The 25,419-nt window shown below is 52.3% G+C and overlaps 1 protein-coding gene across 3 annotated transcripts; it reads left to right on the top strand.

The window, feature by feature from the left end:
• The first annotated feature begins 87 nt into the window (after positions 1-87).
• Positions 88-20,785, top strand: BMF (Bcl2 modifying factor). 3 transcript variants are annotated; one of them, XM_087425075.1, is made up of 5 exons: positions 88-182; positions 598-696; positions 2,804-3,100; positions 4,600-4,760; positions 16,786-20,785. In XM_087425075.1, the coding sequence occupies exons 3-5, from the start codon at positions 2,809-2,811 to the stop codon at positions 16,885-16,887; spliced, it is 555 nt and encodes a 184-aa protein (XP_087281201.1). In that variant the 5' UTR covers positions 88-182; positions 598-696; positions 2,804-2,808; the 3' UTR covers positions 16,888-20,785. The 3 variants fall into 3 exon arrangements, with proteins under 3 accessions (XP_087281201.1, XP_014636050.1, XP_087281197.1); XM_014780564.2 differs by having other exon boundaries at positions 104-182; positions 569-696; XM_087425071.1 differs by lacking the exons at positions 88-182; positions 4,600-4,760 and having other exon boundaries at positions 190-696.
• Positions 20,786-25,419: the final 4,634 nt, after the last annotated feature.

Here is a 25,419-nt window from a genome sequence, read left to right as displayed (position 1 = left end):
GCCATTGGCCAGCCGTCGGCGTGACGCGCCGGAGGCGGGGCCTCATCAGCTGTTTGCGGGATGCCCCGAGCGGGCGTATTTTGGAAACAATACCGCGCGGTACAGAGTGGCCTCCTCCCGCGCCGGCCCGCCCGCTGCCGCCGGCGCCCCAGTCCGCGCCTCCCGCCTTCTGCCGCAGCCGGGTGAGCGCCCGGGCGGCAGAGGGCCGGGCGGAGTTGGATCGCACCTTCTCGGGGAAGTGGGGAGAAGAGTCGCGCTGCGTCTGGGGGCCCGGGAAGGGTTGGGCTGCGGGCTTCTGGGGTGACCATGAAGGACTGGGGCGCTGGGGTGCGGGAATGGGGTGCAGAACCCACATCTGGGTGCGTTGTTCCACGAGGGAACTTGGGGGTTCTAGCATTTGAGACTCCGAGGCGTTGGGTCCAGGTGGGCAGGGTAACCTGCGGTGCACTGTTGAGCAGACCTGGGCGCCCAAGAACGGCCCGGCCTCTGGGTCTGCCTTTGGGGTAGGGCAGGGAGTTGTGGGCTGTGCTGCCTCCCTGCAGAGTCTGAAGGCGCCTCTCCTTAACAGCTGGGCTTTTTCCCTCCTTCCCAATTGAGTCTGGGCGCCAAGCCCCCAAGTGCTCGTCACGCTGGACCCTGGCGCGGAGCCCTGGCATCACGACTCGGAGGCCGAGACTCTCTCCTGGAGTCACCCAGGTCTGCTGTGTGTTGTGTGAGTGCGTGTGTATGTGTGCGTTCCCAGATTTTAGTCGCTGCCGAGGTTCAGAGTGTCTGGCTACTGCCTTCTCCTGGGAGGAGTCGTCGAAGTTCAGCATCCCTGTTAGAGCCCTCAGGGGCTGGGAAGGCTCCAGCGGGCTTTAGTTCCCCTTGCTAGGAATAAAGCCTTCCCTGGCAGTGTTCTTAGGAAGTGCCCTTCTCCCACCAGTTTTGATATCAGCTTTTCAGCTCAGGGGAAGGAGGGGGAGAGGGTCTCTTTACTGTATCCCAGCTTACACTTGACCTTGCCCAGCACCCCTCCGGAGGCACCCACCTACAGAAGAGCCACCTGCAGTTCCTGTGGAGAGTGGGAAGGGTCCCCTGGGCTTGCAGAGCCACACCCTCTGGCTGCACCTCCCCCACCGTCCAGCCAAACAAGGGTTGAACTTTGGGGCTTTGCTGGGAGGGGGAGGGGGAGGTGACGGGCTTCAAAGGAAAAACCAAGACAATGACTCCTGCTTGTGATTGGCTTTGGAGGGCCCCTTCTTAGGTTGGGATTGCCAGCTTACAGAGAGGAGGTTGAAGGGCAGGAGGGGAGCCCCTGCCAGTTGACTGGCAGGACAGCACTTGGTCCTTTTCAGTGGGAAACTTTGTTTCCTGGTGCTGATAAACTGGAGTTCTCCCACCCACCTTTGGGAAACACTATCCAAAGAACACCATGTGCCTGTTTTGCCATCCAAGTGGGCATCTCCTCACTCTCCAGGGAAGAGGGCAGAGATAGGACCATCGATAGCTCAGGGACCGGATGGGATGGAGGGAGGGTTGAAGCAAGTAGAGAAATGGCATTTGGGAAAGGCAGGATTTCTGAATTTAACGGAGATTAGTTTAAGTACTTTACCAACCCACAGACCATTTGGCTTGTTCTTCAAAGGCAAGAGACTGGGAGACAGAATTCCCAGGGCATCTCTAATTGAATCTGACAGTGACAAAACATTGTCTCTCTATATCCTTAACCACTCATTGCTGCTTCTGGCTGCCCCAGGGGCCCTAAGGGGTTCCTGGTGTGTGTGTAGGGGGCTGGGTTGGGAGCTCAAGTTGCTGGGTAGTTCCAAGCTCAGACTTCCAAGACCATCAGGTGGAGCAAGAGGAACTTCTTTATCACCAAGAAACTCATATCAACAACCTAGTAGTCTATGCTGGGAGTGAGGTCACAGAGAGAGGGCTGAATTTCACTTCCTTCTGTGAGTCAGGTTGTACCAATCTCAGGTTGGGCGCTGGCAGGAATGGTAGGCTGTGGGGAAAGATTTGAAGTCTGGAGACTCGTGAGTAGACTGAGCTGGGGGAGGCTGGCTACTTTGCTGGACCTGCCCTTGAGTCCAGGCTGTGGTGGGCAGACAGCTCTACTCTGCTGAGAGGGTGGCTGCAATGACGAACTTAGGTCTTTCTCCCCTGTCTCTCCAAGGACACACTCTTACCACACCTCCAGCCTGTTTGTTGTCTTGAGCAAGCAGGAGGTGGAGACGAGAGTAGATGAGCAGCTGGGCGGGGCTTAGCAGGTTTGGAGGGAACCTGGCTGCTCTAGGATTGCTGGCTTTTGTTTTTGCTGCTGAGCCTGGAGCTCAGCTCAGACCGAGATGAGAGCTTGGTGGTTACTGCTCAGGGCAGTGTGTGTGTGTGTGTTGTGAGCACTGTGTGTACAGCCAGTCACAGCACCCTTCTGCCCTCCCACAGTCACTCACAGAGGCTTGTCTTGTCCACATTTCCCCAGCTACCCTTCGTATCTGTAGCAGCTGATCCTGCCCCTGCTGTTGCTCAGTCAATAGCAGCCAAACTTCATGACTGGGACTGGTCTGGGACAGAAGAAGAGGCTGAGGGGAGGGTTGGCTCTGGGTGGGCGCAGGGAAGAGGTATGGAGAGTCCCTGAACAGTGAGGCAGTCCACATCTGGGGGCGGGTGTCACTCTTGGCAGTGCTTGTCTGTCATCAGTACCTGGCCCCACTTCCCAAGATAAGAAAGGAGAGCAGGAAAGAAGGAAAAGGAGGGGATTCCTTCCAGGTCTGGTGTGAGTGGAGGCAGCATGCCCGATGCCTGCATTGTGCCCTGACAGGGGACATGGAGCCGCCTCAGTGTGTAGAGGAGCTGGAGGATGATGTGTTCCAGCCAGAGGATGGGGAGCCGGGGACCCAGCCCAGGAGCTTGCTCTCTGCTGACCTGTTTGCCCAGAGCCAGCTGGACTGCCCCCTCAGCCGTCTGCAGATCTTCCCTCTCACCCACTGCTGTGGCCCCGGGCTTCGACCCACCAGCCAGGAAGACAAGGCCACCCAGACCCTCAGTCCAGCCTCCCCGAGCCAGGGTGTCATGCTGCCTTGTGGGGTGACTGAGGAACCCCAGCGACTCTTTTATGGTGAGTGCTCTTTGCCTCAGGACTCCTCCCATAGAGACTGGGGGAAAAGAGGGGACTTTCCCTCCCCAAACCTGCCCCTTGCTATTTCCTTCCCTAAATTGAGCAAGCAGGGGTATTGAGTCCTCAACTCTCACCCTTCTGCCTCTCTGCTTGTTATTGCCCCTCACCTGTGCTCCTTGGGCCCCAAGAAGAGCCAGTTGCCCTGCCATTGTTTCTGCCCTTTTGTCCCTTCCTGGAGGGATCCTTGGGTCTCCCTGGTGTCTCCTTAGGTTGGAGGGAGGGTACCTGGGCTTTGGCTTTTACACCTGTGGCCCATTGAGTGGCCCAGCCTTTTGTGTCCTGGTAGTGATGTGCCTTCCATAAAGTGGCTAACGTTGCCCTGAAGAAGGTTAGGGGATCTATGACTCGCTGTTGACACTGGAGGGAAAAACCCAGCCTATTCTGGGAGGGAAGGTTCCTGAAGGCAGAAGGTGGCCCCCAATTGTCACTTGGGACTTTCTGTGCTTGGAAGGGGAACTGGAGAAAGAGGTTTGGCCTGCCTGGGCTCAACGCCAGCAGAGGGGCTGTTTCCAAGGCTCAGTCAGACAAGACCCCTTCATTTGTGGGCTTAAATGGTTTGTTTTATGAGCAGTATGCCCTCCTCTGGCAAAAGGGCAGGGTTAGACACTCAGTCTCTTTTCTTCTTTTAGCACAATAGCTGCTGGAGGGAGGGGAAGGTTCGGAGGCTATCTTGCTGTGTGTGACGGAGCAGATTGAGGAGATGCTGCGGTTATTCTTAGAGGGAGCGACTCCATAGGGCGATTCTGGCAAAGCAGTTCTGGTGGATGAGGCAGGCAGGCAGTGAAGAGGGACAGGAGGGAGCAGGCAGTGGGCGCCCCTAGCGGCAGCTGGATTGCCAGCTCTGGGTAAGTGAGGAGCCCGGGGCTGCCTCCAGAGAGGAACTTGGCTATTCTGTGGGTCTGAGGAGTTTTCTCTCCCTAATTTTTGTGCCACTGTCTAGAGCTTCAGGACCTGAGACCAGCCTTCTTCTGCTGCTCTAAAAAGTGAAGACCCTTTTTGGTTTTCTCTTTCTCTGTGCCTTGCTTTGCTCAACCCAGGAACTCTGGAGAGCTGCCTCCAGTGCTTTTCCAAAGAGGAGCTTCAACCCTACTACATGAATAATAAATTGTGGTCAATGTAGCTTGGTAAATAAGGACAGAAGGTTGGCACGTTCGCCTGTACATATTACCTTTGCCGTGGTTCTGCCAGTGACTGGAGAACTGAAGGGAAGGCTGGGACCATTCACTTCTGTTCTCCCAGCATCAACTTTTATATGCTTGGGCAGCAGGCAAGTCAGGCTGTCCAGATTTGGCAGAGTGCCCTGATAAAGGCAGGCTAAGTTCCTCTCCTTTATCATACTAGCATTTACCCTCAGCCCAGGTCTTGGCCAGGAGTTGCAGGCATGGGGAGGATGGGGCACTTATGGAGAATGCTGAGATGTGGGCCCTCTGTCTTTGCAGGCAATGCTGGCTACCGGCTCCCTCTCCCTGCCAGTTTCCCTGCAGGCTTGCCCCTTGGTGAGCAGCCCCCTGAAGGGCAGTGGCAACATCGAGCAGAGGTACAGATTGCCCGAAAGCTTCAGTGCATTGCAGACCAGTTCCATCGGCTTCATATGCAGCAAGTAGGCATGGGGCCTTGGGGGGTGGTGAGTCTGCTGGGGCTGGGAGGCCGGGGCCTGCCTCAGCCTCAGTCTCCACCTGGAGGATTAGGTCCTAGAGTTTGGGACTGATGCTGTTGTGATTCCTGTGGACTGGATGAGCCCGACTGGATGAGCACTCTTGCCCTGATCGCTGAGCTTCAAGTTGGTTATCTGCCTGCTCTCAGCTCAGGCTCCAGAAGAGCAGGGTGTCAGGATGCTGCAGTCCCTCCCAGGGAGTGGGGTGGCTTTCTGCAGCCTTGCTTGACAAACTGTCTCTTCTTGAGGCCTGGGTTGGGAGATTGTCCCACACAGACCTCAGGGGAAGATTTTCAGGGTGCTGCAGTGTAATTGGACAGTTGGGGTGCCTGGCTGAGGTGCAGTGGGAAACGGGTAACCAAGGCTGGGATGGGCCTGACTGGGGGAAAGTGGTGGAACCGGTTGTAACCCGACACTTTCCAGCTGGGGAGGCTGCTCCTCATTGTCTGTGTCTGGGAACTGGGGCCTGGGACTCGGGAGAGTGTACCTCAGAGAGTCTCTCCAGACCATCGGCCGGGCGCGCGGCCGGGTGCTTGGCCGGCAGCCTGGCACCAGCCCCGCCAGGGCGGAGCATCGCGTGTCGGTCGAGCATGTGGCAGAGTCCATCAACAAAGGCGGCGGCTGGCAGGCTCGTGCTGGAGGAGCCCTCCGTGCCACGGGCTGGAGGCTGCCCTGCTCTGCAGCCGCTGTCTGGGCCGGGCCCCAGGCACTTAACCCTTCCTCACTGGGCTGGCTTTCTGGACGGCTGCCAAGGCAGGGAGAGGAGCCCCAGGCTGGAACCGTGCTAGTACAACCACTGCTGAAGCAAAGGCACGCCACCTGAATTGAACACGGTCCTTACCTCTGGAACAGTGTCCCTGGCCCACCGGGCTGTGTGTGTGTGTATTTGTCTGTGTGTGTGTCTAGTGTGTCTGTCTGTGTGTATGTCAGGAAATCAAGAGAATAAATAATTCAGGGGCCAGCTCCGTGGCGTAGCGGTTAAGCGCGTGTGCTCCACTGCTGGCGGCGCAGGTTCGGATCCCAGGCGCGCACCGACGCACCGCTTGTCAGGCCATGCTGTGGCGGCGTCCCACATAAAGTGGAGGAAGATGCGCACGGATGCTAGCCCAGGGCCAGTCTTCCTCAGCAAAAAGAGGAGGATTGGCGTGGATATTAGCTCAGGGCTGATCTTGCTCAGGGCTGATCTTCCTCACGAAAAAAAAAAAAAGAATAAATAATTCACCATGATTGGTCAGACCCTGAGGTTAGATGGGTAACTTCAGGTGGTCAGAGGAGAGCTATTGGTAGTAGAAGGTTTGACTTAAGGGTCAAACCGTTGCCAGCACCAGAGGGAAGAGGAATTGACTTTAGAGTTCCTGAGAACAGGCCATCAGGGGTTAGATGTGGTTAGTGCCTCTGCCAAGGAGTTCTGAGGGAAGTTTGGGGCTAGACCTGGTCCTGGTGGCTCTCCTAGTCCCTTAGTGATCAGGAAGGGAGGGTGGCCCTATGCTTAGATAGTAAGGCAGCCTGGCCTCCTCCTCTGGCCCCAAGCTCCAATCCCTATTCCCTCCTTTGATTGGAAACTTGGCTTCGAGTTTCCCCTTCAGTCCCTGTGTGGACTTACTCTGATTCTTGATTTCTGTCTCTTGGCCTCCTGCCTGCCCATTCACTCTACCCTGGTTGTATGGGCCTGTGGCTGGGCCCAGCTCACAGCTTCCAGTCCTGGTGCTGGAGCTGATGGAGGACACAGTGGCTGTGGGTCTTCTAGACTCATCTAGAAGACTATCTGGAAGGCAGCTTTCTTCATTCCCAATAGACCTGATCTCTCCCAACACTTGTTTCCCAGAATGTACCCCAATCTGCTGTTGAGCCTGTGGGTTTGAGCAGGCTGGGAGCCCTCCCTTGCCCAGCTGTGCCCTGGCACAGGACTAGAACATAGCTTAGGGCCCTTTCTTCCTGACTCAGTCCTAAACAGGAGGAGGTGGCCCTTATCCCAAAGTCTGACCTTGCTCTTTGCTGCTGGGCGTCATTTCCCCCAGTCTGGGGCTGCCTCTTTGAGGGCATGGTTCAGCTCTGGACAGGGTGCTGTCCTCTCAGCCAGAGCCACCCTAGCTGGGGAGGAGGAGGAGCAGAACAGCAGAGCCGGAGAACCGTAGGACAGTCTCCCCTGCTCTGCACCTCACCCCATACTGGCTCCTGAGTCCCCTGTGCCCTTCACTTCCTGCCAGCTACCTGCTTCTCCTGCCATGCGGTGGCAGGAGGCTGGCCAGAGAGGCCTTTCTAGCCTAGAGCTGGTTTTCCCAAATTTTCCGTTACAGAGAGCTAGGCTTTTTGTTCAGGGAGTCCTGTTGCTTTTAACCCCCTGCTCCCCACTAACCCTGCTCACAGAACTTCACCAGGAGCTTGTCCTGTGGGAAGGGCTTAGGATAATGGAACAGGCAGATGGAGCACTGGCGCGCCTAGGACCTTATAGCAGATAGTTGTAAGAAGTGAGTCATTTTCTGAACTTGATTATTATGTAAACTATGGTCTAAATATTTCCTATCTAGAAAGTACTGTTGTCACTCTTACATTCTTATCCTTTATCTTCTTTCCCTATTCCCTTCTCTCACCTTTGCAGGGAGGGAAACTGAGGCACTGGGATGGAAGTGGTTTAGGATTAAGTTTCTAGGCTTCAAGTACAAAGTCAGAAGGCCCAGGTCTGAATACCAGCTCTGCCACCTACTAGCCATCAGAGAGTCACTTGACCTTGCAGAGCCTGTTTCCTCTTCTGTCAGTTAGAGCTAATACCACAGAATCTTACTGTGAAGATTAAGTGAGAAAATAGCTATGACAGTTCCAAGCACACAGTAGATATTCTTTAATGCTTCTTTCCTTCTGTCTGTCTATAATCCTGATCATCCCCCACATTTGTTCTTGTTGGTTCACAGTGCATTTCCCACCCCACCTGTCAGGCTGATCCCTGAGCAGAGCTGTCTCCCCTGAGTGTCCTCCACTGTGCTGCCAGAGAAATCGGTGTCCAGGCCGTTCAGCTGTGGGCCTTGGCCGTGTACATTTATCCTCAGAGAATGATGGCTATTCCCCATTGTTGTGGGCTGGGTTTAGACAGCCAAGAAAGACAACCCAAGAGGCAGTAAGAAGGTTGAAGGGGCCTGGCCATCTCTTTCCTCAGATCTGGATGGTGTCCCAGGACCAGGGAATGGCCATCGGTCCTTGAGTCCTGTAGGAGTGTGAGCTCCTGCCTTTTGTCCCTGGTTACAGACCTCAGTTATTTTTTTCCGGTATCAAGGGAAACCTTCTCCCTAGGAGATGTGGGGCAGAGAGAGGGGGTGTGGTGATGGGGGAGTGCATTGTGGGATGGCATTATGGCATATTGAGTGCATCAACATGACCCCAGCTGCAGCTGCTCCAAATTCCCCTGGGTGTTGGTTTATGTGGGCTGTAAACCCTCCTAGCGTATTTCCCATGGCGCCTGGGGGGTGGAGGTCTAGCCTGGTTACCCAAGTGATCAGTTCGGGGTGGCTCCTCTGGACCGACAGGTAAGGAATTGGAGGCAGATGATCAGCAAGGTGCTCGCTGCCTACTCTTTGGGTCTCCAAAGCAGCAAGAGAGATGGAGGCAGAGTGAGTGGAAGTAAAAGCCTTCCCAAACTTCGTCACACACCCCACCTTCCTTTGGCTGGGTCAGGAGTGGAAGGTTCCCTTCTTTGCTCCTCTGTGAGCTGACCGGCTGCAGCAGGTCACCTCCAGTTGTCTGCGGACCATGGCCTACCTTGACCCGGGTTCTGTGAGAGGGCCCTCATGTCTCCGTGTCCGTCCAGCTTCTGCATGGAAGAGGGCAGTGCAGGTTTGCTTTCTCGCTGAGCTCACAGCCTGCTCTGGCCAGAAGGTGTGAGGTCCAGCTTCTTTCCATTCCCCTTGCCATGGTGTCCTCTGGTGTGGGCTAAAGAATGGACAGTAGCTGCTATCCCCTCTACTTAGGAAAGTCTCCTGTCCCAATGGCGCCATCTTGAAATTCATAGGGGTATTTCTGGGCAATGTTAAGCCAAGAATCCTCAAAAAAAGTAGCTACTGTGGACTGTTGAGTGAGCAAAGCTACAGGAGTGTTGGAATTCTTTGTGTTGGAAATGGCTTTTTCACTTGGATCAGGAATGGCTCCATTCAGATCAGTCGGGTTTGGAAATTCCCTAGATAGTAATTAGACTTTTTGGAAAATGAAATCTGAGAAAAATTTCAGCCACTCAGTTTAAATCATGGTTAGTTGCAATATCACAGAAAGGATCTTGGAGTTAGAGGCAGACCCAGGTTCAAATCCCAGTTCTGTGTTCACAGGCAAATCATTTAACTTCTCCGAGCCTCGGTTTCTACTACTTACCTTGCAGAGTTCATGTGAGAGCACTTTGGAAATTGTAATACATCTAACCATTAACATATGGACAGTTTAACACTTTTGGAAGTGGGTTAAAAGATGATTTTAGGATTTTGCTTGGCTGGGGCTTTCTAGTTCTTGGGGAGCTCTTTTGGAAGTTGTACCCAAGGTGGTGTTTGCATGGTTTATTAACTAGCAGCTTCTTTGCCAGCAGCCAGGAGCTCCTGACTGTTTCCTGACCCTTTGGGATGCTCTTCTTGTTAGCGAGTGGTTTTCTGGAGCTCAGACTCTGGCTAATGAGGTTGTTCAGGCTTTAGATGGGGCAGCCCTGGGCAGGAGCCCCAAGAGATTCACCATAGAGTGAGAAGGGTCCCTATGGAGCCAGCCTCTGTCCCAGAAGTGGGAGGTCCACCTAGGACATGCCTGGAGAAGAGTGAGGCTGGGGGAGGGGCTGTCGAGAGCCGCTGTGCGTGAGAGCCAGTACCGGGGCTTGGGGGCCTCGTGTTTGCTCTGTGGCTGGCTCTGTTTATATCGCTCGCTATATTTAGCTTCTGAGTCATCAGCGTGGCTGACTAGAGGCCGAGTTCCCCACACAGCTCTGCACCTGACTACTCTCTCTTCCAGGAGAAGGGCCTTGTAGTTCCGGACAGTTCATTCCTTCCCCACCAAGGCAAGCCATGGGGATGGGAGTTGGCTTTTGTTGTTTTTTTTCCTTGGGGCTGAGGGTAATGGGGGGAGGGGTTGGGGGAGGCACTAAAAAACGTAAGATAAAGACAAATGTCTGGTTTGCCTTTTGATCTACATCTGGCAACTAAGAGGGCATGTTCCATGACCAGAATGAGAACAGTGTGTGTGGTGAGGAGGAGGGTCCAGCTTTCTTCTGTGCTCAGCTTGCCTTGTCCTGTCCAGGGAACTGGCCCCAGGCAGAACAAGAACAGCCAGCTGCAAAGGCCCCAAGTTGAAAGTCAGAGCCTGTGGTTCCTTCTCCACAGCCTTGTAGACCCCCTCCTCAGTCCCTTCTCTCCCTCACCTTTGACCAGAGCACTCACACCACTGTTCCTTTCTGAGTTCTTAAGAAGTTGCCCAAGAGTTTGATGGAGCTGTTCTCAGACTGAGGGAAACAGAGCCATCCCTGGGGGAAGCTGGGTAAGGCTTCAGTAGTTCCTACCTCCAGGCGGGGTGGGAGGGCAGCACAAGGCTCTGGGGACTTGGGTCGTACGCACAGCTCTGTCCCCAACCCCCAGCCCCCAGTAGCTGAAGCCAGTGGCCTCCAGCTGTCTTAGAGGAAGCCCTCCTGTCTTCAGCTGAGAACCGGTTGGCCCCAGGCTGCCCTTTCTTCCTTGAATAAGTGATTGGGGTTGCCTTGCTGGTGGCCGGTGGCTTCAACATCCCGTTAACACTGCTGGCTGGGCTGAGGAAGCTCTTGGCAAGGATTATTGTTTCCTTTTCCATTTTGCCATGTTGCTCGTTCCTTGGGTGTCTGGGTCAGGAGCATTCTGGGGCAGTAGGCCCACTGGGCCCAAGGGCTGCCCCGTGGGTTTCATAATCCCGTGCTCAGCTTGGCAGCCTGGAATTCTGAGCCAGCTGCCTCTGGCTGCCACGGCCCATCTCAGAGTGAAAAGTCAGGGATTTACCTGAGACTTCATGAGTCTATTTAGAAGATAGTGCTCCTGGGGTGGGTGCTGTGAGCAGAGGATATTGAGAGAAGCATTCAGCAAAGTGAAGTGGGGCCCCGGTTTTTCTTGTCCTCACCAGGGAGGGGTGGGCTGCTTGGCGTAGCACCAGGCCCAAGGCTTTACATATATTTTTCTCATTTAATCACCACAGCAACCTTGTAATCCCCATTTTATAGGAAACTGAGGCTCAGAGAAGTGAGATAATATGCCCAAGTTACACTGTAAGTGGCTGAGCTGGGAGCCATACAGACCTGATTGATTCTAAAACCGTGGTCTTCCCACCCATGCTCCTCAGTGACCACTCCCAGAAAGTGAGAATGTGGAGGAGCTCCCACTTACTGCCCGACCCAGCTCTGCCTCCTGTAACACTTAGTTCTATGTTCTTGCTTTTCTCCTCTTCAGATTGTAAAATACTTGAGGACAAAGTTTATATCTTACTTATCTTTTTGTCCTTCATAACTCTTAGTTCAGTTGAGTGCTTAATAAAAGCTCACTGAGTTGAACAAAACATCTTCCCAACTTCTTTCAAGTGGAGTTTTCTTGAAGTCCCCTTATCTCAGTGTTCTCAATGGCAAGGCTCTTTCCTTCACCCTCAACCGGGGTGGGTTTAGGGTGTGATGGGGGAAAGGGAAGAGACAGGAAATGGTCACTTTATAGAGTGTGTATCTTCCTGTAAAGCCAGGTATATACAATTCTGCATTTTAAAGAAACTGAGCATGGTTTCAGAACATGATCTGCAGTTATAATTTCAGGCCAGTTTTAACCTTATTTCTGTTTGATCTCAGTTGGCTCTGCCTCTGAAAGGTTTATTTTCTCTGGTCCACAGCATTCTTACTAAATAGTTAATGATCTGGAAACAACGTCTTTAAACACACTAGGGAAGCAGCTCAGTGCTGGTCCTTTTTGAAAAGTGAGTACTATTTTCATAATGTGAATAAACACACTAATATTTTAGTGAAAGAACATACCTCTGGAGTCAGAAGTCAGGGGTCCAAATAACACCCCTCCCAACTAACTTGCTTGGGGTAACTTTTCTGAGCCTTTGCTTCCCCATCTATAAAATGGAATTGATAATACCTGCCCTTCCTCTGTCCCAGATCTTTGTGAGGAGCAGACGGGAAGATAGGCAAGCACTGCGTTCTAAGTATGAGATGTTATAAATGGCTGTCTGATAAATTTGCAGGGTTCTTTTAAGGCAGGGTCACAGCGTCGCCTTGCTCCTTTAATTCTTTGAGGTGAATTAGCTCTTGCTGGAGCATCTGGAACACTGGTTACACATAAAGCCCCCAGAGGGTATGAATTGGATCCGAAGGGGGAAAGGCAGAGGGAGATTTTTATCTGGGGAGGGCGGGGAACACTCTTCGTGCTCAGGGCAGAGGCCATGTGGGATGAAACAGAGTTTGATTTGTGTAATCCAACCTTGTCAGATACCATGGCCAGCTCTTTAAAAAAAAAAAAACTAGCCATTTACTAGTTGGGCCTCTCCCTGGGCAAGGGGCCGATACTATCACACTGAGCACATCTTTAGACCTGGCCAGACATCAGTTGTTCCTGGCCTCAGACAAGTGGGTCATCTTGCAAGGCTGATTTTTCTGTAGTCAGTCCAGCGTGCACTCATTGAGCACCTACTGTGTGCCCCTGCATGTGCCCTGTTGTACAGGATGAACGACCATGCGTTCCGTCACAGTGCCTTGCACACAGTGGGGATGACTTGAACACTTGTCAGCTGGCTGCCTTCATCCCTGACCACCACGAGAAAGTGGGACTGAGGCAGAGAACACCCCTAGGTCTCTAATAGCTGGTTGTACTCTCTTAACTTAGTAGTTTTTTCCACCGCGTTAGGACCCCTTCCTTTGGGGCATCACCTCTGTTCTTTCTCTCCCTGCCTTGGTCCTACCCTCCCATCTCTGAATTTGAGGGCTTCTGGTCTAAGCTTAAATTCCCACCAGCTTCGCATCCCCTGTACCCCAACCCCCTACGCCTGAGGGCACCCTGGTTGTGCATTCTGGGAACCCCCACTGTCTGCAGCTTCCCAGACTTTGAGGGGTGCTCAAGCCATGTTTGGGGGAGCGGGGCCTTGCTCCAGAGGTTTGTACCTACTGATCTCAGATTATGTGCTGGCTGCCGTGCCAAGTGCCTGAAAGTCAGACGCCGAGCGTCCTCTTTCCTGGTTCCCCTTCCTTCTCCCCTTCCACCCACCTCTCCTGGAAGGATCCATGTTCTCTGGTGTTTGGTGTCTTTGTGTACTTCGTCCTGCTCCGTGAATGTTGATTTCCTTCCTCCTTATTGTTTCTCTCACTGACCTCCCTTCAAGTCTTTTTTCTTTCCTTTCTAGTCAGGCCCTTTTGTATAATTTTTTAAAAATGTTTCATTTATTGTTGTTCCTCGTAATCGGGGCATTCTTTGATTATCTTTGTATGAAGCAGCTTGATTTCTTTTCAGAAAAGGGCCTTTGGGGGGCTGCCCTGTGGCAGAAGAAGGTTAAGTGGAATATGTGTAGCACCTGCTTGTGCCCAGAGAAAGGGCTGCTGGGACTGCAGACGGGTTCTGGGGCCTGCTCTTGCTGGTCTCACGGCTGCCGCAGTAGCCAGCTTCACTCCATCCAAAGCAGCCTGTTCTCCAGGTCCACTCAGACCCTCCACCAGGCTGACTGGAGTCAGTGGTTAGAGCTCTGAGTTGTAATCCTGAAGGTAATTGTGGATGACAAACTCCGAATCACCAAACCTTAGGGTTGGAAAGCACCTCAGTGGTTTCCAAATGCCTGTCTGTGGCCTGGCTGCCTCGAACCACCATGGCAGGATTTCTCTCTGGCTCGGCCGAGTCCTTACTCTGGTGGGAAGAGATTGAAAGAGAGTGAAGAGAATACCAGATCGTGAAGTGTTTTCTTCTAGGCTATAGGATCATGTGTGATTTTCTTTGCTCCTATAATTTCTTGAATTTTCCAGTGTTTCTACAGTTAACAGGTATTACTTTTATGACTAAAATATGCAATAAATGTTACTTCTAATTTAAAAAATGTCACCCTGCGGAGCTTGTTCAGTATACAAATTCCTGGGTCCCTTCCCTGGAGATTCTGACCCAGTTGGTCTGGGTGGGTCCCAGGGACTCTGTATTTACAACAGCACCTCAGTGGATTCTGTTTCACAGTCAGGTTTGGGAACCACTGATCTAATACAACACCTGCATTTCACTAATAAGGAGAGTGAAGACTCAGACAGGCTGGTGGGAGACCCCCGCCTACAGCCAGGTCCTCTGGTTCCTGGCCCAGGGAGCCTTGCACCACCCAGAGTGCCTTCCTTGCTGAGTCATGAGCCTGAGGCCTGTCACAGGCAGGGGCACAGAGCCTGGGTCCTTCCCAAGGGTGGGGCTGTATGCTCTGCCTCCTGAGCCGAGGCCTGCCTCTGTCTCCCCGCAAGACCTCAGCTTTCCAGGCTGACAGCACTCCTGCTCCACAGCTGCTTCTGGGTCCCCCAACACCCCCAAATGATGGGAGTGAGGGTGCTGCCTTGTTTCATCCCCAGAGACCTCAGGACCCAGGAAGTTACCCAGGCAGTAGGTGGCCTTCATCAGGGGAATTTGGGGAGAAACTGAGGCATATAGAGTTAGAATTGGCCAAGGCCCCAAATCATAGACTTGTGATCTCCCTTCCTTAGCTACTGAGCTGTTTTGAGATGATTTACAGAAGGGGAGGATGGAAGGCCTGCTTTGGTATAAAGAAAGGTGTATGGCAGCGCTTGAGCATAGTGATAATGGCTAAGGATGGTGCTCTAGGGCCAGGATTTAGTCCACTCCCTGCCACTTACCAGCTCTGTGGCCAAGTTCTCTTTCAGTGATCTCATGTGTAAAGTGGGGTTGTGCCTACATTTATAGACCTACCTCATAGGGTTGTTGAGAGGGCCCAAGGAGTTTACTTTGTATAGAGCAGTGCTTCTCCTACTCGGGTGTGTCTCAGAGTGACCTGGGGATCTTATTTAAAATGCACATTCTGATTCAGTAGGTCTGCATTTCTAATAAGCTCCCGATGATGCTGAGGCTGCTGGTCCATGGACCACACTTGGAGAAGCAAGGATGTAAAACACTCAGCGCCTGGCACACTCAATGTTACTATTACTGTTATGATCATGGCTGCTGTTGTTACTTGGCCTTTTCAAACAGGCACCTGAGGAGACTCGGAATTCCAGCAGACTGGCCTCTCCAGGGATTAGTCTTTTCCCGGATTCTCCTTCTGTTCCACATGACCTTTGCACCTGTCCTGAGCAGCAGCTGGGGAGGGGCCGGGGGAGGGGTGCTCTGCCCAGCTGCCCGTGGGCCTGAGTCTTCAGGTTTGCAGCTGAGTCCATTGTCATGCTGCTCTACTCTAACCAGATTTTGTTAAGCCGGGTGTGTTTCCTCCTTTTACTCATCTTTGTTTACAAAACACGAGGAAGCCATCAGTCTCCCCAGCCACAGTCGGCCAGGCCTTTTCTGTGGCACACCCGATTTCCCTGCCCCTCCTAGCAGTAGCAGTGTCTCCACCTTTCTGGATTGTTTTCTAGTCTCCCTTTTGCAGGGGAAAGAGGAATGAATGCTGTTGCCACAGACATGGGGCATTCTGTTCACCTGGGTTGGCAGGTCTCTGAGGTCAGCCTGTCTTTTCTCCGTGCCCTAAGGTGAGAGGGAACCCAGCAGCCTGCACAGTTGCCGAGGCCCAGACATACCTGTGAAGCCCTGGGAGTCTGGGAGACCTGGGCTTGCTTGCCAGTTCTGCCACTCACTTACCTGCTCCTCTTCCCCTCTGACTAGGAGTTGCCTGGTGGGGGCCGGCGCTGTGGTTAAAGACAGCCTAACAGAGGGCTCCGGCTTCCCCAGACACTTCACATAAACTTGCTGGCTGTCTGGGCCACTGCAGTCATCCAAGTCCGGCCCGTGCTGGCTCCTTTCTGCACACTAGTTTTTTATTCCTGTGTCCACTGAGAGCCCTGTGGAGAGGGCCCCAGCCCAGTCCTCCTGCCCTGGCAGACAAAGAGAGGACAAAGACTGCCTCTCCAGCGCCCCCCAGTCCCCTCGGGGGCTCTCGTGGCCCCTGGGACATGGTACCTGTGTGGGCGGGGTACCAGCCACAATCCTGGGAGCCACTGACCCCTCAACTTTGCCCCCAGCTTCCCTGCCTGACAGTAGGACCCGGGATAACCTCCAGAGAGTAGTGTGCATTCTTTGTTTTTGTTTTGTTTTCAAGTATGTTCTTGCTTAACGTTTAATTGGCTCCAGTCAGTAGAAAAGCGCTCCAAGAGGGATTATTTATGGCTTACTGTCAAGAGCAGCTATAAAAAGGGCAGCACTGAGCTGGAGATGCTGGGAAGGGAGAGAGGGCGGGTGCACAAGTGTGTGTGTGTGTGTGTGTGTGTGTCTGTGAGTGTGCGTGTTTGCACTGGATGAAATCAGATTTTTGCTGCCTCAGCAGTGTGGTTTAAATTGAAGATTAACCCTTTGACCTTCACAGTGTCAAATCACTTGCAGATGGAGCCTCCCCCTTTCCCCCTTGTTCTCTGTGTTACTTTGGAGTCGGGGGAGAGAGGGGGGCACTTCTTCTCTTTCTTTCTGAAGAAAGTTTGTTGTTCATGCAGCTGAGGTTTGAGGGGCTCAGGAGCCAATCTGATTAAAAGCAGCACTTGGCTAAACTCTGGAAAATCCTGCAAGCAGGGGAAAAAGTTTAATCCTCTTGTGCACAGGGCATAAAGAGCCTGGTCTTTTCTTTTTAATGTTCAAACTGCAGTTGTTTTTGGAGAACTCAACTATCTCCCCATCATCGCCGCTTCTCTGGTCCCTCCCCCACCTCCCCCCCAGTTTGCTGGACTGATAGGATTAAAGGGCCGCCACCCTGAGACATGTCCATCTGAGCTTTTATTGGAAATGATAAGGAGTCATCTAAGGCTGCATTTAGGAGTTACGTTGATTTTTTTTCCTTTCAGCACCAGCAGAACCGAAATCGTGTGTGGTGGCAGATCCTCCTCTTCCTACACAACCTTGCTTTGAACGGAGACGAGAACAGGAACGGGGCGGGTCCCAGGTGAGGCTGGGCTGCCCTCTTCACATGGGGCACCACAGGAAGGACATTGCAAGGATGGACACTGTCTTGTGAAGTTGTTTTGTGTTATTATTTTAAAAATGTATCTCTGTACATAAGACATACCCAAGTGGGACTTCTTTCCCTGTTGAGGGCCTCGACCAGGAATGGGCCCTTTGTCAAACACTGTTGAAGTAGAGGCTGATGTGTCTGTGATGGTGGGACCTCCAAGGGCTCTGACAAGTAGATTCTTCAGTCAGCAGTTGTTGAAGATGACCGGGTAGTGATGTTCTCCAGCAAGTGGACTGTAGTTTTCCCACAGGAACTCGGTTAAGAAATAGGAGACTGGATTAGACTCCTGGTTCCACCAAACCTATCAGCCTTCCACTGTGGTTGGGGCCAAGATCCAGACCGTCCCCCTGCTTTAACCCACCAGGGCCTCGGCCAGGGGCTTTCCAGCTGAGCACGGCTACTTCACTAGGCCAGTCAGCCTGTCTCTGGGTTCTCATCTGGGCCAGCCAGTGCCACCCCACGGGCTCAGGGATTCTTGCTCAGCCCCTGTCATCTCCAGCAGACCTCAGGGAGGATTGGGTTTCTCCAAGGACCCCCTCAAACATGCCATAAATGAACCAAACTTCTGGGTAGGCCTCAAATCTGACTTGGTCCCACTTGGAGGCCCCAGGATTGGTCCTGAGGTGTGGAACCACTGCCACCTCTGGCTGCCTGGGACTGGCTGGGTGTCAACTATGGATGAGCCAAATAGCCAGTCAACATGCTGTAGCCAGCAGTTTGTGCCTTTTTCAGCTCCTCTCTCTAAAGACCCAGCCAACGGACTGCATTTTACCCCCAATATCAGCACTCTGGGGCTTGAAGGGGCAAGATTGAGGTGGGACTGGAAAGTGTGGCAGCCATCCCACCTATAAGAGACAGCCCTAGAGGAACCCAGACATCTTGGTTTCCTTGGAAACAACATACCTCCTCCCCTTTCTCCCCATTCCTTTTTCACACCTAGTGGGATACAGGAAGAAGCCAGCACAGTGGCTTTGTCAGCTAAAATGTGTCTTTTAGAGTAATAGACAGTGATTAGAGTGTGGAACCGTCAAAGCTGGGTACACATTTCCTGTCTTCCTTCAACTTCCAGCTAGGCCAGAAGGGCGTGCTCTGGAAGTCAGCAGGATCACAGCTGCCTCTGAACTTCTTCCTTTCTCTCCCTGCTGTGGCACTAATGGAGAGAATTTAAAGCAGCCAGCCTGGCAGCTCTGATCGCAGACACAGGGAATCTGAAAAGACACAGGGAATCCATTAACCAGACACCTAGAAATTAAATTATAATTTTTACATATGTAAGAAAAGATAACATTGGTGCTAATGGTGAAGCAAGGCCCAAAGAAAAGATGGCTTCCATGGGCAGAGAAGACCCCAGGGCTACCCAAGGAAATTGGAGGAGTCCAGAGTAAACTCTCACATCTGAATAAGCCCATGCTCCTCCAGTTCTGCCGAGAGGAGGTCTTCAGTACTGTGGAAGGAAGCGTTGATCATCTGGATGTACAGTTGGGCAGGTTGTTCACTGCACAAGGGCACCTGCAGAGGAAGACAATGAAGGCTAAAATCCAGCCTGTGCTCTGCTCACTAAGCTGTATGCCCTAATGTAGGACTGTGTGTGCCCAGAGGAAGGAGTGCCTTTCCTAATTTGCACGAAGGTGCCGTATGGGCTCTGAGGAGAAGGAACACAAGCTGTGCATAAGCCTTTGTTTTGTTCTGCTTGGATGTTCTGGAGGTATTACCTCTTTTTAGCCAAAATTTTATTCTCAGGGTGTGTACCATGGTTCGTCTGCTAAGAAGATGGGTTCCTGCTTACAAGAAGGAGCCCAGGGAACAGGCCTGAAGACTGGCTCTGGACACGCTGACCATTGTGAAATCCAGCCTTTCCTGTGTGTCTCTGTACCATTCTATGATGTGTATAGGACATGTGTTGTTTTCCCTTCTCCTGGACCAAGGCTGTGACCGGCAGGCTGCTGCTGTGTGCTTTAGTGGCACACACAAGAAAACCAGGATTATTTCTACCAGCCACTTTCAAACCCTCTTGGCAGACTTTCCACCTGAATTGAGTGAGAGCAAATAAATGGTCTAGGCTTGGGTGCTGAGGCAAAGCCATCAGCTTCAGAGACCTTGCCAGGCCCGGGCGGGATGCCCTGTGTCCTGTCCTAAGAACTGAGCCCAGAGTTTGACAAGCCCACCTGAACATCAAGCCTGGGGCCCAGGGGAAAAGGGTCTGACTGCACTGTCCCCATCTTATGTGAAGCTGGGAACTCACTATCCTAAGCAAGCCAGGGCAAAATTTAAAACTCCCTTCCTTCCCCCTCCCAAAAAATACCCCAGGAGGTAACTGGCAGAATAGCCCCAGGAGGGAGAGAGGTTCCTCCTGGCTGGCTGTTTTTAATTGGCCTAGCAAGCTAGACTGGCCCCTTCCCCCTCTGCCTGGTGAGTTGGTCTGAACATTCTTCAAGTCCAGCCTCAGGAGACACATCGCTCCCCCTGGGCCCCCTCTCCCCTCCCCCATGCCCAGGAGCTTGGCTGTCTCTAGAGAGGGATGGAGAGTCAGACTTGGAGGGAGGGAGAGTCTGACCTGGGTCCTGACCTATAACCGTGGAGCTTTTGTGATTTGCTGAGGGTGGGTGTTGGGAGAGGGACTAGAAGCCTCCCTCCCTGCTGTAGAAATGGCCTAGGGGAAAAGGAAGCCTGATATTCAGGGTCAACACAGTCCTCCTAATTCAGAACCCCACGGTAGGGGTTTCTGGAAGCCGGTAGACAGGTAGACAGAACAGGAGGGAACCCCCCCAGGCCAGACATCCGACTCGCCCAGCGGGTTGGAGGCCTTGCCTGGCCTCACTGCCTTTGCCTGCTTCTAAGTCTGGGCTGCTGGAGAGCTGGCCTGGTGGCCTTCTCTTGCTCAATCGGAGGCAGAAAAAGATCACCTCCCAGTGACCTCCTGGAACCCCTAGGGGAGGGGTCTGTGTCCAGAGCTTATGTGGCAGCATGTTCCGAGTGCTCAGAGAGCCCAGCTGACTTGTCTCACCGTCCTCAGCGGCCCATCCCTGTCCGAGGGTGGCTCCGGCCTGGGTTTGGAAGGAGGGGGTTGTTTGGGATGTTGCAGCCAGGGCTTCCAGCTGCCTGAAGTCTCCCGGGAAGGAGCCCGCTGCCCCGGGGGAGCTCATCTCTTTTGGGAGACTTCATGAAGAGGGAGAGTGGAGAGTACTAGAAGCAGGAAGACTTCTCCTGCGCGACTCTGCAGGGCCTCTTGGAATCAGTGCTGCAGCCCGGGCTGGAGGAAGCTGCTGCCTCCCTCTGTGTGTTGGCCAGGACCCTTGGTGGGAGGCCACCCTGGCTGGACTCCTTCCAGGGAGGGGTTAACCTATCAGCCTGTGAAGCCTCCGGGGGACACTGTGGGCAGTAGGCACCCCAGGGCTGGTGAGGACTTTGAGCCTTGAGGGAACAGCAAAGAAAGCTGAGCTCCTCCATAGATGTGCCAGCCTCACCGGCTGAAGGCGCTCGGAGCCCGTGCAGGCTCCTGGGTCTGCACTGCCCCTCTCTCTGCGCAGGCAGCCAGCACCTCTCCTTGCTCTGTGAGCATTGCCCAGTGGGCTGCCCCATCCCTGAGTCCACAGGGGCTGTCGGGGGAGACCCAGTGAGAATGTAGCATTTTGTTCATCCCAGGTTAGTTGTCCTGGGTCCTAGGCACTCTGCCTCTGGGAGAGAGACAGGGAAAGAGAGAGAGGGGAATGGGGACCCACTATTTTAACCTGTACAGCATATTCCGCTTTGTGTTCTTCATGTGCATATATGTGTGTGTGCGTATCTTCCCCCTGTTAATTGGTACAATTTTTAATAAAATCATTTAAAGCAAAGCTTGTCTTTCTTTTTCCAGGTGTGGTAAAAATGCAAGGGGACCCGTTAGGGAATTAGAGACTTCTAACTTGTTTCTCAGCTGCCTGAGTCACCCTGGCTCCCGGCTTTTGCCAGGACTTCCCTTTCTTGGAGTTGAGAACAGCTGTTCTGACCACACAGAAAGCAGCACAGCAGAGGCCCCGTGAGGTGGAAAGACATGGGATTTTGATCCAGACCTGGATTTGGATCTGGTTCCTGCCTCCACCAGCTGAATGATCTTAGGCAAGTTGTGTAACCTCTCTGAGCCTTTGGTTCTTCCGTGTGTAGATTACAGCTGTGCCTGCCTTGCAGGATTAAAGGGAATGTGTGCACGGGACCTGCCCATCGCCGGCGCCAGCAATGGCAGCCTCAGTGACGTCAGTGCCCTGGCAGCCCCTCCACACAGCCCCACACCCCTGTGTCAAGCTGGGCTTCGGTTTCTTTTAATCGAGGTAGCATCTCAGGAGGTAGGCTAGTTGTAGGGGACTTCCTGGCTTGCATTTCTTTGTGGATTAACAATGTGTCTGACTCAAAAGGGTAATTTAAAGCTCTTGACAAGATTCTGAAAGTCCTTGGGCAAAACCACTCCTGGTCCTATCAGCAGTAAGCTTTGAGCCGAAGGGCCACCTCGCCTTGTCTGTGCCACAGGGCCCCCATGATTTAGGAAGCTGTCGGCTCTCGAGGACCAGCTTTGGACTCCAGTTCCCACTGTGACAGACAGCGGGAGCTGGAAGTGACGCATGCATCATTTTATGGATGAGTAAACTGAGGCCCAGAACAGGGATGTAGTTGTTTGGGCTTTTTAAATAGCTAACTCAGTCGGGGGGTGCTTACCCCATCCATCTGAGTTTCCATTTGGAAACTGCTGTGCTCTTGCCCAGATCTGTGGGGAAGGCAAAACTTGTCTATTTTTAATGCCAAATAACTGCCTCTTCTCCTGTAAAACATGGCACTTCTAACCGCTCTATATTTGGACAGAGAGGTTTATTTTTACTGGAGTGTGGTAGGAGTAGGGCCTGGTGCCACGTCCGGATGTTATTCTACAGTTCACATGCTGGGTTGCAGTGGAGCCCATTAAGCAGCTCTTATGAGGTACACAGAGAATTAGTAGGTGATTGGTGACAGTAATGTCTTTCTTTCAAGTCATCGGCCCTACTTTGGGTGAGGCTGCACTCTGTTGTCCAGAAGTCTGAGAGCTTGCCCTTGTCCCCACCCTGTCCCTCCCTGTCCCTCTCTCATCCCTCCAGAGGAAATCCAGTGAGAAGGTGAAGGCACAGCTGCCCAAGTTTGAACCCAGGCCTGCTGTTCACCAGCTGCGTGACACTGGGCAGGTCACATAGTCTCTCTGTGCCTCAGTTTCCTCATCTGTAAAATGAGATGATAATAGTACCTCCCTCATAAGGTTGTGAGCATTAAATGTGTGAATACGTGTAAGGGCTTAGAATAGTGCTTGGTACATATTAAGTTTTCAATAAATGTTAGCTGTCAATATCATTAATAATATTATTACTTTTATTATAACTATTTGTAGGCAGCTGATCAATAAGCTTGGACCATTCTTACTGGGAAATGTCTCTTGCACCTATCTTCTCTCTGTTTCTGCCACATTATGTTAATGTGAGTCCTTTTGCCTGGACAACTGCAGAGCCTGTGAACTGGTCTCTTTGCCAGCCTTGCCCCTTCCACAGAGCCTTCCCTGCTGCTGGGGGTGCTTTTCTAAAAGACAGACCTGATCCCATCACTCCCCACTGGAAAACTTGCCCTGCTAGATCAAGTCCATGTTCCTTAGCCTGCCTCTCCAGCTACCCGCTTGTATTAGTATTCTGAATTTGTATTCTGCATAACAAATTATCCCAAAATTTAGCTGCCTAAAACCACATTTATTATCTCACAGTTTCTGTGGATCAGGAATTCAGGAGTGACAGCCGAAGGTGGCAGCACGATGAGAGGCTGGTATTAAGGTGGCGATTCCTGGAGCACCCATTTAATTTACACAAAGTCAACTGCACAAGCTCAGCAGGGAGAGAGAGAGAAATGTCCATAGTGATGCAGTGCAGCAGATGGGTCTCCTGCCCTCCACTCAGTGACATGTGGTGCCTGGCGTGAGTGTGACGTGGGAACGTGTGTGACAGCCCTTTCCTGGCCTCATATCACACAGGCATCTTCTCACACTCAAAGATAGGTTTTTCTGGTCCAGTATGGCCCTAAATGCCAGCGGTTTCCTCTGCTGCTCAGCTGAGGCAACGGAACTCTCTTCCAAGCTGAAGGAAAAGCTGGCTGGCTGGGATTTCCTGAGAAGCAATATATTGGCTTGTTGGACTTCATGGGTGTCTGAAAGGATTTTCAAGGGCAGTTTTCATTTCATGTGATTTTTGCCTTATAGGGGGTCTCAGAACCAGTTCTGTGGAAAATGAGACCCCGTTGGACCACTAAACCCAGCCACTCTGCCCTTAATCCCCTGCTTCCCGGGAGAAGTGTTTGCCCTCCTAACTAGGAAGGCTCAGGGTGGAATTGGAATTGGGATTGGAATTGGAATTGCCCTGAAGGGAGCGTGAGAGCAAGTGATGGCCTGTCTGGCTGCTGCTCCTGCTGCCATTCCAAGGTCCCCGGGCTCCATGCTACCCTGCAGGTGGATCTGTCACTAGCATTTGAACTAATGCCAAACCCTGCCTGTGAGAGAAGACAAGGTCCGTTGAATGAATCAGTGGCACTGGCTGAGCAAGACACCACCCTAAGCCCATGCACAGATTCTAAAGAAATGGGCCACAGGATCCCTGTCCTCAAAATTATGTCCTAAAAGAAACCCAGTTGGTATGAAGCAGTGGAAACCCCACCTGACTAGGATTAAGGAGACTGGGTTTTTAAGCTACCTCTGTCACTAACTGAACGACTTCAGGCAAGGAAGTGACTTCGGCTCTCTGGTCCTTGGTGTCCTCATCTGTAAAATGGGGTAGGACCAGCCTGCATATCTGTGACCCACCCAGCTTTTTATTGAGCAATTTCTTTTTTGGATCTTAAACTCTTTTGAGCTTCTGCTGAAACAATATACAAATCCTCTCCTCAAGAGAAGGCACATAAATGTAGAGACTCGTTTTGTATAAGATTTCAGGCAATGTATTGAGTCTCTTTGTCACTTGGTCCCTAGGTTTAAGGACTATAGTTTTATTGCAAAGGAAAAAGCAAAAAAACAAGTAATGCAAAAACTTAGAAGCCAAAGCAAGCTTTTTCCTCATTCCACTCCTGACTTTGCTCACACCGTAAGAAGTTACCTCTGCCTCCTATGCATTTCACCCTGTGTACACCGTGAAGGAGGCTGGTGCGGTCTCCGGAGGCACTGTGTTTATTGTCCTGCATTCTGGATTTTAGAGATGCACGCTCCTCCATCAGCGCACTCGGAGACTGAAGCTGTGACGACGGTCTAGTCCTTTCGGAGGCCACATCCCCAGACCAAAGACAGGGTATTTGTGGCCACCTTCTATCTTATCCAGCCTGAAGTGAGGAATGAGCCTGGGTGCCTTTCTATAAACTCAGGGAGGAAAGGGGCTTCTGATGAAGGTGTCTCAGGGGTTCGTGCTGAATGAGCTGGTGGGAAGCAATCAGATGCCGAAGGTGTAGGAGAATGTGGCCTGTGGCTCTGGGAGACCCAGGAGCTGTCAAGGGCCAAAGCCTGGGAGCTCTAAGCAGCCCTGAGAAAAGGTTCATGTTTTTCACCCGAGTGAGGCCAAGGTTGTGCCCAGCGATTCTATCTTTGAAGTGGAGAGGGCTCAGTGCCTAGTGGCAACCTCATTTCTAACACATCATTACATTTGCCAAGTGCCCTTGAGCACCAGGCACCAATTTCATAGGTACTGTGCACACACATGTGCACGCACGTGCACACACACACTCTCAAGTGGGCTGGGTACTGTTTTAAATAGTAACCACAGAAAAATCCATCAGCCCCCAAGATTGGTGGCTCAAGCCTGGGGTCAGTGAGCCTCTTGCCTGAGCACTAGGGCTTGGTACTGCCTCAATGTGCAGCTGTTTATTGCTGTTCCAGATCCAGAATTCCTCCCTGAAGTGTAGAGAAGAGCTGGTGACATTTCCTCAACTGGGGAAACTGAAGTCCACCTGGAAGGCTGGATTTCATACCATCAGGGACCACCTCTCACCACCGGCAGTCACCATTTACCCAATACGACTATCACCATTTTCCTGACCACCAATGGGCATTAGTATGTAAATGGCTCTGTGCACACCTGCATAGTCCTGGTGGCAGGAACTGGTCTGTCTCATTCACCACTCTATCCCCACTCTCCAGCAAAGAACTTGACACTTGCAAGATGCTCAGAAATCTTTGTGGAAAGAAGGAGTGACGAATAACGATTGGAAGAATGGGATGAATATTGCTGTGATGTTCAGCAAGGTATGCCATCCACCACCATATTTATTTCTGAACTCCTCCTGAGGACTCCCATGAGTCCAGGCTTTGAGTGGCGAAATGAACCTTGTTTCCTTTTCCTCCCCCTGCCAAAGTCTGGAAGCGAAATTCTACAGACTTTCAGGAAACTTGACTTGCTCACTTCAGTAAGATTCAATGCAGCAGTTTCTGGGCAGAGGTGGGATTGGGGAAATG

This window comes from Ceratotherium simum, chromosome 3 (assembly GCF_057802395.1).
Source record: "Ceratotherium simum simum isolate JZ-2026a chromosome 3, ASM5780239v1, whole genome shotgun sequence".
In the NCBI taxonomy this organism is placed as follows: Eukaryota; Metazoa; Chordata; class Mammalia; order Perissodactyla; family Rhinocerotidae; genus Ceratotherium; species Ceratotherium simum.
Note: the sequence above shows the minus strand (reverse complement) of the source record. Positions and strands in the feature narration are given on the sequence as shown.